Below are 15,000 nucleotides of genomic sequence, written 5' to 3'. Positions count from 1 at the left end.
GATTTTCTTCAAGAAAAAGGCGAAGGTCACCTCCGGAGGACCAGGAACTTCGAAAGAGATTTTCTTCAAGAGAAACAAGGTCACCTCCGGATGACCAGGAACTTCGAAAGAGATTTTCTTAAAAAAAAAGGCGAAGGTCACCTCCGGAGGACCAGGAACATCGAAAGAGATTTTCTTCAAGAGAAACGCGAAGGTCACCTCCGGAGGACCAGGAACTTCGAAAGACATTTTCTTCAAGAGAAACGCGAAGGTCACCTCCGGAGGACCAGGAACTTCGAAAGATATTTTCTTCAAGAAAAGGGCGAAGGTCACCTCCGGAGGACCAGGAACATCGAAAGAGATTTTCTTCAAGAAAAAGGCGAAGGTCACCTCCGGAGGACCAGGAACTTCGAAAGATATTTTCTTCAAGAGAAATGCGATGTCTGGAAGATTCATCCTCATGGCAAAATAAGATGATTTTTTTTTCTGGAAATAACCTGAGAAACGCCCTCCCCCCCCCTCCCCATAATGTTTTTCAGAAAGAAAAACTGGTCTGTTGTCTGTGTAGTGTAAAGTGTCTGTTTCTCTTACCAGCAAGTAAGAGGAGGAAAAGTAGGAGGAGGAGGAAGATGAGGAGGAGGAAGAGGAGGAGGAGAAGGAGGAGAAAGAGGAGGAGGAGGAGGAGGGAAATTAGCCGAAGCAATTAGAGAAATATCTCGAACCCATTCCAAAGACCGAATGACAGCCCCTCGGGGATGCGCCTCCAGATAGATATAACGGAGATCATGAGATTTGGAGACTGTCGGTGGAGACAACTCTCTCCGATGTCCCGTCTCGCAAGATCACCACGAGCAGGCGTCCATCGTTAATTTCCAGTAAATTTAATCTTGAGTCCCCTGCAGGACGACCGGGCTGTTCCTTGATGAGGAGCAATACAACATCTGTACCTCACCACGACAGCAAGATAAAACGAGGTGGAAGTCAATTTCGAAAGCATAAAAATAAACATTGAATGAGAGAGAAAATTAAAATTTTCATTCGTGCACTGCATAATGAGAGGCGACCAGCCAGGTAGAAAATGTTGTGGAATTAATGTTACATTTTCAGGTGTGATACATGTACCTCACCCCCAACCACGCCATTTTCTTTTCTAAACCCTTTTCCTTCACCCCCCCACCCACCCACTCACCCACCGAGGAAGTAAATATATCACTGCAATAGAACAATTCATCCCAGAAAATAAATTTAGACCCGTTTAAGAACCACTTCAATAGATCAAAGTTTATATCATACCACAGCAATGAACAATAACAGAAGAACTCTCCACAGCAATAAACAGCAGCACAAGGCCTCTTCGCAGCAATGACCAGTGGCACAGAAACTATCCACAGCAATCCACAGCGTCACGCAGGACCCCCCCGTCTACATCAGTGACTGTCACCTCTACATTCCTTCCCCGTCAGAGAACCGACCATGGACCCCTCTACCACTTTATTTGCAACAGTGATAGTGCTAGAGTGCTACAGCAGTATCGTGCTACCGTACAGTGCCAGGAGTACAGTGCTACAGTGCTAGAAAGAGTACAGTGTCACATAGATCGCCACAGTTCCCACAGGCATCGATGACCGTCGATCTAATCACGTTGCCTTTGGGCTTCCAACTCCGCTCTTCCCTTCATTTCCTGCGTCATTTGTTCTCCTTCATCCTACACCAAACCTCCCCCCCTAATCCCAACCCCCAACCCCCCCCTACTCCCAACCCCCTTCCTCCTTCCGTTCCGTCTCCTTCTCGTCCTCCCTCCTCTTCTCCGGTCTCTACCACCTTTTCACGAATGACCCCAACGAACTTCCAGTGGTCTTTAGGTTATATTAGCCCCCCCAGTCCCCTCCCCCTCCCACCCACCCCCTCCCCCCCCCCATTTGGACCTCCCAATTCTCCACTCAACCTCAATAAACTCCGACACATCGCTTTTCGAAATTGCTGTTCAAGATTCAGCGTGCGCACAGTAAGAGCATTTTTTTGGCACTCGGTTTTATATATTTATCTATTTTCTCTCTCTCTCTCTCTCTCTCTCTCTCTCTCTCTCTCTCTCTCTCTCTCTCTCTCTCTCTCTCTCTCTCTCTCTCTCTCTCTCTCTCTCTCTCTCTCTCTCTCCCCCTCTCTCTCTCTATCCAGCCTACTCGGTCGGAACGAAGTGCAACTGAAATTATTTTCAAACTCGAAGTCTGCTTCACGAGTGTTCAGGTGAACTAAATTTTGGATCAGATATTTACGGTGGTATTCTTAAAAAAATTATTTCCCTTCCAAGGATTTATATAAGATTTATATAAGGAAAGATTTATATAAGGAAAGATTTTTTTAAGAATACCACCGTAAGATTCTTACGGTGGTATTCTTTAAAAAAAATCTTTCCTTTCCAAGGATTTATATAAGATTTATATAAGGAAATATTTATATAAGGAAAGATTTTTTTAAGAATACCACCGTTAGTGTCTTGGCAGACTCTTCGCTTGTCGAAAGCCTCAGGTTTTGATGCAGACCTCCAAACGTATACATACTAACCAAAGGGTAAAGTGGCACAGCCCAAGTTGGCATCGTATGCGAATTTGTAGTCAGGTATGATAATTAATTGGACACAATCCCGCGATCGTTGCCGATTACCTGTACACTACAATTAGGTAAATAAATAAACACGTTCAAATTTGGCTTAATTGGATCAGTGGGAATATTTTCTCTCTTTATTTTTTTGGGGTTGTTTCTAGCTTTGTACCTATGAACACAGACACACACACCTCGTGGCGCAGTGGTTAGAGCTCTCACCTGCCACTACGGCGGTCCGGGTTCGACTCCCGCCCAGGGCTAAAATAATTTGAGTATCGCTGCGCTGTGGGTTGTTACTCCAACTCTCATCCGAGAGGTTAATAACTGTCGATCACGAGTCCAACACGTGATCCAAGACCATGGTGAAACACACACACACACACACACACACACACACACACACTCGCGCATTGATAGATTATTTTCATCAAACAATTCCACCCTAAGTTAGTTAATTGCTGCCTCAAACTTCACTGACCAGAAAACCCTCGCCCTCACAGCAGCCGGCAGCGGTCCTTGGGCTCTCACTGGGAGGAGACCTTGGTCTTGTATCTGCGTTGTATCAGTGTGGGACTCTTTCTATGTCACCGGTTGAGAACGACAGAAGGCGGTGATCAGTCGCCGGTTGTCGGGCGAAGGAAATACAGTCAAAATTGACAAAAAGAGACCCCAGGCCCAGTCCATGGACCGAATGTCAACCACCCTGGGGCCCACCTTCAAGTGGAGGTGAAGTTGACGAAGTTTGAAGCTGGGTGAAGGGGAGAGGATCCTCTTTGAGGTCCCTCTTGCGGGACCTGGGCCCGTCGTCGCTCCTTAAAAGTTAAGCTGAGCCGACCGTGGTTCTCGTCGTTGTCCTGAGAAGCGTCTTCGTCCTCGTTCTCGTTCTCGTCCTTGTCCTCTTCATAGTTATCATCATTGGCATCGTTCTCGCCCTCACTGTGGTCCTTGTCCTCGTTCTGGACTTCGTCCTCGTCCTTCTTCTCGTGTTCGTCCTCGTTCTCGTGTTCGTCCTCGTCCTCGTCTTCGTCCTCGTTATCGGCATCCTCATCGTTATTGTCGCCCTCTCCTCCTCCTCCTCCTCCTCCTCGTTCTCGTCCTCGCTGTGGTCCTCGTCCTCTTTATCGGCATCCTCATCGTTATTGTCGCCCTCTCCTCCTCCTCCTCCTCCTCCTCCTTCTCCTCCTCCTCCTCCTCCTCCTCCTCCTCCTCTTCCTCGTTCTCGTCCTCGCTGTGGTCCTCGTCCTCGTCATTTTTGTCCTCGTCCTCGTTCTCGTTCTTGTCCTCGTCATCGTCCTCCTCGTCCTAGTTCTCGTCCTTGTCCTCGTCATTTTCGTCCTCGTTCTTGTCTTTATCCTCGTCCTCGTCCTCGTCCTCGTCCTCGTCCTCGTCCTTGTCTTCGTCCTCGTCCTTGTCCACAAGGCTTCGTCAGGAGCGCTTGCTGGGCGAGACTTCCTGTTCGTGTTATTGGCGGCCGCCTTTCTCTGTGGCCGCCGAGAGGGTCGTGGCCAGCTTATGGAGGTCGTGGCCACGGGGTGTGAGGTGGGGGGAAGGGGCCACCTTCGTTTCGCGTCCTCAACTCAATTACCCCCCCTCATTTCTTCTCCCCCTCCTCCACCTCCTCCTCCCCCGCTCCCCTTCTGCCCCCTTACTCCTTCCTCCCAAAAACTCAATTTTTCTTTCCTTTTCATTAATTCGCTTTGTTTTATTTTCTCGGAGGTTTTTGTGTGTCCCGTTGTTATATCCTTCCTTGCCTTTGGGGGAACTTGAAGAATATATTAGCCATGTTAGGTATTATAAATGCACGCACGTGCGCATGTGTGTGTGTGTGTGTGTGCATATGCGTGGCGTATGTGTGTGACTGTGTGTGTGTGTGTGTGTGTGTGTGTGTGTGTGTGTGTGTGTGTGTGTGTGTGTGTGTGTGTGTGTGTGTGTGTGTCTGTGAGAACATACATGTGTGTGTGTTTGTGCGTATGCCATGATAAAAAAATGTATATTTTGATAATCCTCTCTATATGATATCCATACCCACAGAATATATCGAAAATTTGATAAACACTCGTTAATAAACTTTTGATATGATACTACATGGTAGCGGTTTTTCTAATCCCGATGTAATTTTGTATCAAATAATTCGATACATGTAAATATATTATGGAGAATTGGATACAATGAGTCATGAAAGGAGACGCTAGTATGACGATGAAGTGTAGTTTTACATTCATCGCAAGTGGATGAAACAAAAGCCACTCGACTAGATACAAGTGCAACTTTGAACTTATCTAATTCACTTATTGACTGATTTATAATGTTTGGTTTAGTTGATTTTCTATTGTTTATCTTTCAACTTTGTTTATTTTTATTTATCTTATTTTTTATTTATTTTATTATATTTTTTATTCGTTTAATTTTTTTTCTTATTTATTTATTATTTACTTATTCATTTTATTTATTTATTTATTTATTTTTCATTTATTATTTATTTTTAATTTATTTATTTATGTATTTATTCATTTATCTATCTATTTATTATTTATTATCTATTTATTTATCTATTCATTAATCTATTTATTCATTGAATGATTGATTGATTGATTGATTGATTGTGTGTTCATCTGACGGTTTGCTTCTCCACTACAGTCAATTGTGATTTAGAATCATTTAGATAAGATGGCGACGACGTGAAGCAGAAAGTCAGGTATCACCACCTGAATGGAATTTTGCAAAATAAAAACATTCTTCCCAAAACTGACCTCCACTTTACATTTCCTGTCATGAACTCCGGCCTTTTAATACATTTTCTTCTTCCTTTTTATCAGTCTATGTGCTGATAGCGGCAATAGAAGTCCAATGGGACTTTCTACTACATCTTCGGACGGAGGCCAAATCGGCCATGGCGGAGTACGCTGTTATCTGCATCGACGACGATAACTATAGCGAGCACAACCAATCCAGAGGTTTCCGACGTAAGTACTTTGTCATTTCTCTCTCTCATACACACACACATACACACACACACACACACACACACACACACACACACACACACACACACACACACACACACACACACACACACACACACACACACACACACACACACACTCAAACAGACACAGCTCTTATGATTTCATTCTCTCTCTCTCTCTCTCTCTCTCTCTCTCTCTCTCTCTCTCTCTCTCTCTCTCTCTCTCTCTCTCTCTCTCTCTCTCTCTCTCTCTCTCTCTCTCTCTCTCTCTCTCTTTTTTTTCTGTTGTGTTTCATTTCCCTCGCCACTGCCTTATCTGTACGTAAATCAATCCTGAAACGTATGAACTTTTCTGCCTTTGGCAAATTGCTTCCCTTTCATTTGATGCCAGCGTTTTTTTTGTTATTGTTTTTTTTTTCCTCTCCCCCCGTCTCTCTCTCTCTCTCTCTCTCTCTCTCTCTCTCTCTCTCTCTCTCTCTCTCTCTCTCTCTCTCTCTCTCTCTCTCTCTATCTATCTATCTCTCTATTGCTCACTATCTTCCTCTTTCTCTCTCTTTCTCTCTCTTCTTCTCTCTTATTTTCTCTCTCTCTCTCTCTCTCTCTCTCTCTCTCTCTCTCTCTCTCTCTCTCTCTCTCTCTCTCTCTCTCTCTCTCTCTCTCTCTCTCTCTCTCTCTCTCTCTCTCTCTCTCTCTCTCTCTCTCTCTCTCTCTCTCTCTCTCTCTCTCTCTCTCTCTCTCTCTTTCTCCCCAGTATTCTAATCACCTTGCTTTCGCCTCGAGTCCGTGGAGGCTTTTTTCTTGTCACTTATCTCCCATTTTGTCTTTCTTTTCTGTTTCTTGCATCGTCTATTTACTGTGGACTGTAATTACCACGTCACTTCCAAACACCGTGACTTATCTTCCAGGTCCGCACCCACCCCATCCTCCACCACCCCTTTCCTGAGGCGCTTGATCGCCACTCTGTCATTTCAGTCTTGTCGTCACTGGGCGAAATGGTCGAGTTAATGTGTTAACTTGATAGAAAAACGACCCTTGCTATGGCCGGGGCTCGAGTATGGACTTCATAAAATCAAATGAGAGCAATTATATTGGCCTTGTATCGCGTATCACTTGATTAATGGGATCAGAGTGTTGTCGGGATCAATATGGGATGGGGTTAATGAACATTTGGGATCTATGCAAAATATACATTATGATCAGCACGCACGCATGCACACTCGCACGTACGCACGCGCACACACACACACACACACACACACACACACACACACACACACACACACACACACACACACACACACACACACACACACACACACACACACACAAAATACACACACATACTCACATACTCAAAGCACACACATACATGCACACTCAAAACACACACACACACACACACATACATACACACTCAAAATACACACACATACATACACACTCAAAATACACACACACATACATACTCAAAACACACACACACATACATACACACTCAAAACACACACACACACACACACACACACACACACACACACACACACACACACACACGGGGGAGGGGGAGGAGGAGGGGAATGGGATCCGGGGGAGGGGGAGGAGGAGGGGAAGGGGGACGGGGAAGGGGGAGGAGGAGGGGAAGGGGGATGAGGGAGGGGGAAGGGGGTTGGTCAGTGAGCCAGACTTAGGGGCTTGGTAGAGGTCTTCCGATTCGAAATGCTTCCCTCACCCCCCCCCCCAAAAAAAAAAAAAAAAAAAATACTCGCCGTCTGGGACACAAACATATTTCCCATTTATTTTGCGAACCCTTCTTTGTTTGATTTTTTGTACCCTTTCTAAAAATAGACTTGAATTATGGCTCACTTTTGTTATTTGCATTTTTAGAATAACTAGATTTTTTTCTTATTCTTCTTGAAAAACTAGATGAGTTTGCGTTTTTTGTTTGTTTGTTTTTTTTTGAGGTTGGGTTTGGTGTCTCAAAAAAAAAAAGACTGAAAACGTCCGTTCCAAGATCTTCATGAAAAAGTTGGTTTCCGTATTATTCGACATTTCTATTCATAAACACTCCCTTTCGAGAGTATAAATAAGCAATCGTGCCTTCCACAACAATTAAAAAAATTTGTGTGTGCTTGAATTCCTGAAGGCTGCAAGATGCCCTGAAAGAGCTGAACTGAAAAAAAAAGTGGTTAAAATTATTCACGTTTCCGTTGCATTTCGCCGAGATGTCCGCTGCCTTCGTGTTGCACAAACCGATGAAGCCTCCTTCCCTGGGTAGACTGGGAATTAGGTTTTATCAACAGGAGTTTTTACCTTTCATAATACGAGATTCTCTTGCCAGAGAGCCTCCACCCCGTGACAACCGCCACCGGTTGCTCAGGTTCTCCTTTAAGAGAGAGAGAGAGAGAGACAGACAAAGACAAAGACAGACATATAGGCAGAGAGAAAGAGAGAGAAAGAGATAGAGACAGCCAGACAGACAAAGATTGACAAAGACAAAGACAGACAGACAGACAAACAAACAGAGAGAGAGAGATACAGAGACAGGTAAAGAAAACGAGAAAGAGAGAGTGAGAGAGAGAGAGGGAGAGAGAGAGAGAGAGAGAGAGAGAGAGAGAGAAAGAAAGAGAGAAAGAGAGAGAGAGAGGGAGAAATACCAAGAACACAAAATAGAGAAATAAATAAAATATAGCTCAAACATGAAAATGAATATATATATATTCAAGTAAAATATTCTCTCCCCCTTTCTTGGACAGTTCCCGTGGTTCCTGACGACGAGCACGACCTCTCGCTGAGCCTCAGCAAGAACAAGACGATGGACGTCTTCTACACCGCCTTCAGGAACGTCCTCAAGATCACGCCGGCTTACCCCAACTCCACGGCCTACAGGTGAGGGACTCCCAAAACTCTTATCCCACCGAAGTCCGGGTCGAGCCTTCCTCGTTCCTCTCCTTTCCTCCCCTCTTCCCTCCATCTCCCTATTACTCGTTCTTTTATTCCCTCTCTTTCTTAGTGCCCCCCACTCTCTCTCTCTCCTTTCCTCCCCTCTTCCCTCCATCTCCCCATTCTTTGTTCTTTTCGTCCCTTTCTCTTTCTTAGTGGCCCCCACTCTCTTTCTCTCCTTTCCTCCCCTCTTCCTTCCATCTCCCCATTCCTCGTTTTTTTTTCGTCCCTCCTTCTTTCTCAATGCCCTTCATTCTCTCTCCTTTCCTCCCTTTCCTTGTTAGTTTTGTCCCTCCTTCTTTCATTTTGTTCCTTCCTTGTGACCTCACCCCTCCCCTCTTTCTCAGTACTCCTGTTCTCGCTCCTTTCTTCCCTTCTTCCCTCCTTCTCTCCATTCTTCAGTCCTTTTCTCCCTCCTTCTTCACTGTCTCTCCTTCCCTCCCTCTCTCCCTTCCTCATTCCTTAGGTCCCTCCCTCTTCCCAAGTACCTCCATTCTCTCTCCCTCTCTCCTTTCTTCCTCCATTTCTCCCCTTCTTTATTCCTTTTGTCCCTCCTTATTCCTCACTCTCTCCCCTCTCCCCTCCATCTCTCCCTCCCCCTAATGCCACTAGTAACTTTTCTCTCTACTTTCTATTCTCTTGTGTTGACCTTCCATCTCCATTTCTGTTTCTTCATTTCCCTTTCCCTGAACTTCCTCTATTCCATATTTCATCTCCATTTCTGTTCCTTCATTTCCCTTTCCCTGAACTTCCTCTATTCCATATTTCATCTCCATTTCTGTTCCTTCATTTCCCTTTCCCTGAACTTCTTCTATTCCATATTTCATCTCCATTTCTTTTCCTTCATTTCCCTTTCCCTGAACTTCCTCTATTCCATATTTCATCTCCACTTCTGTTCTTTCATTTCCCTTTCCCTGAACTTCCTCTATTCCATATTTCATCTCCATTTCTGTTCCTTCATTTCCCTTTCCCTGAACTTCTTCTATTCCATATTTCATCTCCATTTCTTTTCCTTCATTTCCCTTTCCCTGAACTTCCTCTATTCCATATTTCATCTCCACTTCTGTTCTTTCATTTCCCTTTCCCTGAACTTTCTCTATTCCATATTTCATCTCCACTTCTGTTCTTTCATTTCCCTTTCCCTGAACTTCCTCTATTCCATATTTCATCTCCATTTCTGTTCCTTCATTTCCCTTTCCCTGAATTTCCTCTATTCCATATATTATATAATCTTTTCCATGTAACATTAAAGCCGGATACAGCCACCGCACAAAGGCTGCACCATCACCCAGCGGCTAGGCCGGTTCCCCTGCAAAGGTCCATCAAGTTTCATTCATCTCTCTGGGGTTTGTGAGAAGTTACCCTGTTACGAGTGAAATCGTTGTAAGCTAAAAGAAATAAGATGATACCAACAAACAGTTTCCTTCTAAACAGATTTGATATTCAAACCATCTGTAAAGATATGCAGGATATTAAGATTTGTTTTTGCCGCTGTGCTTCAGTGGCATAATGCTCTGATTTATGTTATTCTGTTCTCGTAATTCTTCCCGCCTATGATATATTACGTCAAGGTCCGCTGTCTAATTCACGCGTGGTTTTTTTTTTTTTTTTTTTTTTTTTTTTTTTTTTTTTTTTTTTTTTTTTTTCCAAGAACAATCACCTCTGTTCTCTTTTTATTTTTTTTGTGGTCGGTCGTCTAAGAAGAGGCCACACAGTTTAAGAAAATGTGGCCATTTTTTATTCACTTTTTATCTATTCCCTTGTAAGGGGGAAAAAGCCTTGGTATATGTATGTATGTATGTATCTATTCATTTATTTATCTGTGCATGCCTCTGTGTTCTTTTTTATTAATTTACTTGTATATCTATTTACGTACTTATTCATCTTATCTATTTATTTTTTTACTTTCTTTATTTTTTATACATGATTTATTCAATCATGTATTTAGGTATGTGTTTTTCTTAATTATATATATATATATATATATATATATATATATATATATATATATATATATATTAATTCTATCTATTTATTTGTTACTCGTGTATTTATTCATTTATTCATCTATGTATTTATTGCAGCTACGATTTCACAGGTTCTTGTGAGTGTATTGGATTCATATATATATGTTTTTTTCCATGTCATCACCGTGGCAATTTCGTAATTTGAGATATAGTATCCTCTTCCGGTTTTTTCATTCATTTATTGCAGCTACGATTTCATAGATTCTCGTGGGTGGTTTGGATCCGTATATATATATTTTTTTTCCAGGTTACCACCGTGGCAATTTCGTAATGTGAGATAAAGTATCCCCTTCCGGCTTTTGCTCTGGTCGCGGACCGCCGAAGTTGCCATTGTTTGCTGCCGTTTCCCTCTATTGTTCCCGACAACTTTCGCGGCGCTCGCTTCCCATATTGCTTCCACCAACTACAGTCCTGATTGTTTTTTCACCAACTACTTTTTTTTTTCTCCCTTCTTCACGTATAGTTTATTTACACGTCGAGACCCGGTGGATTCTAAGTCGTTTCAGCCTTCCCAACAATCTTAAAACGATAGCGGTATGACACTGTTCACGAGGACAGAAGCGCTGGGAAACTAAAATCTGTAACTACAATCTCAAACCAAGGCCCACACTTATGGTATTCTGTGAAGATTAGGAGAAATGAGATTAAAGACGATAATATCACGTAATTAACCTAACCGTACCTCTTCTTCTTTTCTCCCTCCTCTCCTTCCCTCCCTCCTCTCCTTCCCTCCCTCCTTCCCCTTCCTTTCTCCCTTCTTTTCCTCACTCCCCCTATATCCTCCTTCCTTTACTCTCTCACCACTTCTTCCCTTCCTCCGTCCTTGTTACCTTCCTTTCCTTGCCCCCTTTCCTTACCTCCCTCTTCTTTCCTCCCCCTCCTTCCCTCCCTCTCCTTTCCTCTATCTCCTTTCCTCCCCTCCTTCTCTACTTCCAACCTTCCCTACCTTGTTCCCTCACTCACTCACTCACTCCCTCACCTCCCTCCCTCACCTCCCTCCCTCCCTCCCTCCCTCATTGTCGCCTTGGAAAGGAGATTTCCTTTTCTCATCCTCTTCAGCACGACAATATATTTGATGGACTCTGTTCCAGATAAGAACAAGTGGTTTTATATAAACGAAGGTTCTGACTTCGGTCTGAAAAGGACCACAACCGGTCGAGACCCCATCAGACCGATACCCGACCCCTTCGTCTGCATAAAATCGTCTGCCCTCACCCGAAACAGAACCCACACTTGTCTTCGTGAGAACGCACACCAAAAAGTCCCAAACGCTCGCCAAGCGCAGGCCGCTTCTCTCTGAGTTCGCGTCTGTGTTCGTTGTCCAGGACTTCACGCATTTCGGAATCCTCGGCCAGTAACGAACTGCAAAGTAGGTGTCGGACAGTGAGGAGTTAGCACAGATCATGAACCACCCACTCTACGAAGTCAGATCGGCAACTATCTTTTTTTATGTTTTGATGACAACCATACACTTGACAAAATCCGAGATGAACACACATCACCCCAAGTGCTGTGTTGCAACCACTCTATCCTCAGTCTTCTGGGCTTTGTTGTGCTTGCAGACAAATCACTGTCAAATAATCTGTTCTTTAGTGTTTACAGTCTTCTTTTGATGCCAGCAAATTTCTCTTGAACAAGAGAAAGCAAGAGACTCCACTTATCAAAGATAATTTTTGTTCCTATAAGACTATCAAAATGAAAATAAAAAAAATCGTCATTGTGTGTGTGCGTGAGGTCTTGACTATTTGAGATGGTGGAATGAGTGGCTATATCATATTCAAATTTTCATATCAATGGTTCTATATGGATGATGTTGTGATGCATGAAGTGGAATGGGTGTGGGGAGGGGGGGTGAGGTAGTATGTGTGAGCAAAATTTGACGCAGCCCGAAGGGATTTCTCCCCGTTTTCTCCTTTTATGCATGGGGGGACGGAGGTGGGGAGGTCGCCGACTTAATAAAGCGGCCTTGCTGTGGGTGTGCTGTGTCTTGCGACACTGCTTCTGACCCAGGGCAGTGGACAAGGTGCAGGGATGACCCGTCATCCAGGAGGTGCTCAGATAAGAGGGAGGATGGAGGGATGTGGAGTGTATTCGGGGATGGAATGGGTGGGAATGATTTTATGCCTTTTCCTTTTTGGCTACCTCCCTTGTAAGGGGGAAAAAGCCTTGGTATATGTATGTACGTATGGTTTAGTTTTATGAACTCATTTCGTCTGTCCTCCTTCCACAGACAGTTCGAACAGAATGTCCTTCTTCAGATGTCCAAGCATCCTTTCTGCGTACCGGTCTTCGAGCCCTTCCTGAAGTACATTGAGGTAAGCTTTCTTCAAGTCCAAGAAGATAAACAAGAACCTCCTATTCCTCCTCCTGTGAACAGTGGGAAGGAAGGACACATTCTTGATGCCCAGGCGTCTTTACTACTTGCCTATCTCAAAGTCTTTCCTGAAGTACAATGAGGTAGGTGTTCTATAAGTCCATGAAATTAGACAGAGTTGCTCCTGATGAGATTGAAGGTAAGTATAACTTCACCGTCCTCTAGCAAATGGCGATAGATGCCGTCTCCTTTTTCTAGAAGATATCTAGAAGTGGTCAACTTCTCGGTCCTTTGATACGCAAAGCTGAGAATTATAGAAGAGATTCGTTCCCTCAATGATTTGGAAAGGATACTGTTGCAGCGTTTCCATATAGGGTATTTACTGCATTAATCTCATGCAAATGACATTTCAGTGTCTTTAATTATGCCTCTATGGACCAGAGTCACGTAGCATTCTTTTATGACTGAAGATAAATCTCCACAAAAAAAAAGTGCTCATGATTTTACCTTCTATTATCCTTCCTTTCTACTGACCTCCTTAAGTCTTTTTTTTGCCGCCTTTTACCAGCTCCTTGGTAGGGCGTCGTTCTTTGAAACAGAAGCACTAGATATACCTGTCAATATAATGTTGTCCCAGCATTTTGACGCGGAAAAGGAAAAGAATTTAGTAAAGATAAATTTTATTGGATGGTGATCAGTTCTCTTACGACGCGAACAATATCATCAAATTAAGGAAACCAAAAAGACACCATAGTAAAAAAAAAAAAAAAAAAAAAAAAAAAAAAAAAAAAAAAAAAAAAAATTGCAGGTCGACAAAATTGGTCGAAAAAAGGCTTAATTGACTCTATCGCAACACAGGTGGGGACGAAGCCTCCCAAAAGCCTTTGCCAAGGCTCAGGACAAAAAGGGCTTACGTTATGAGGCCCCCAAATTTTGGGGAGCCCTTTGTGAGCGTGCCAGTTGCCTTTCAGATGAAATTGTGTAATTGCACGGCAGGGCTCGCTTAGCTGTGGCGAATGCCGCATTCAAAGCAGCGGCAATTAATCGAAACAGTAAATCATTTCAATTATTTGCACTTGCTGGGTCTGATTCGAATTCATTGGGAGTAAATCACAGATTTCACTCCATATTTGGAACTGCGGATTCCGTCATTATTATATCACTTCATATTACACGATTTTACATTACATTATATAAAGTTGTTTATTATATTATATTATGTTATATTATATTATATTATATTATATTATATTATACTATATTATATTATATATTACATTATATTATATTGTATCATATTATATTATATTATATTATATCATATATTATATTATATTATATCATATTATATTATATTATATTAATAATACTATATCATATTATCATATATTAAACCATACTATAGTACAGTGAGCGATATGCAGGGATGACAAGTCATCCTGGAGGAGCCAAGAAAAGAGGGAGGGAAGGAGGGAGGGAGGGAGGGAGGGAGGAAGGGAGGGAGGGAGGGAGGGGTGGTGAATGGGAGTGGAGTATGTGGAGATGAAATGTGTAGGAATGGATTTATGCCTTTGACTTTGGCTACCTCTCTTGTAAGGGGGAAAAAGCCGGTATATGTATGTACATCGTACAGAATATGTTATATGTTATGTTATTTCATACAATATCATGATATACTGTACTGTATCATGCTGTAATATTATACGATGTTATACTGATGTTGTATCATGTTCACTTTCATCCCTTTTGTTCCTGTCTGCCTAAATTATGAAAAGGCTTATATACTTCATTTCCTTCTCCGGTAATACGCGATTTTGTGTGTGTGTGTGTGTGTGTGTGTGTGTGTGTGTGTGTGTGTGTGTGTGTGTGTGTGTGTGTGTGTGTGTGTGTGTGTGTGTGTGTGTGTGTGTGTGTGTGTGTGTGTGTGTGTGTGTGTGTGTGTGTGTGTGTATGTGTGTGTGTGTGTGTGTGTGTGTGTGTGTGTGTATGTGTGTGTGTATGTGTGTGTGTCTGTCTGTCTGTCTGTCTTTCTGTCTGTCTGTCTGTCTGTCTGTGTCTGTCTGTCTGTCTTTTATATATGTATGTATACATGTATATGTATATGCGCATATATACATATACATATACCTATACATATGCCTATAGCTATACATATACATATACATATACATATA

The 15,000-nt window shown here is 42.9% G+C and overlaps 1 protein-coding gene across 3 annotated transcripts in view; it reads left to right on the top strand.

Moving 5' to 3' along the window:
• The window catches only part of LOC143034509 (guanylate cyclase 32E-like), a 379,982-nt gene that overhangs the window by 317,376 nt on the left and 47,606 nt on the right, over positions 1-15,000 (top strand). For all 3 annotated transcript variants that reach the window (XM_076200651.1, XM_076200649.1, XM_076200650.1), the window contains exons 5-7: positions 5,397-5,543; positions 8,299-8,431; positions 12,743-12,827. In XM_076200651.1, the coding sequence (XP_076056766.1) occupies positions 5,397-5,543; positions 8,299-8,431; positions 12,743-12,827 (365 nt within the window). The remainder of the gene's footprint in view (positions 1-5,396; positions 5,544-8,298; positions 8,432-12,742; positions 12,828-15,000) is intronic.

This window comes from Oratosquilla oratoria, chromosome 17 (genome assembly GCF_046742065.1).
Source record: "Oratosquilla oratoria isolate Oo_2021 chromosome 17, ASM4674206v1, whole genome shotgun sequence".
Classification (NCBI taxonomy): Eukaryota; Metazoa; Arthropoda; class Malacostraca; order Stomatopoda; family Squillidae; genus Oratosquilla; species Oratosquilla oratoria.
The sequence above is the reverse complement of the archived record's forward strand: the minus strand, read 5'-3'. Positions and strand labels throughout refer to the sequence as shown.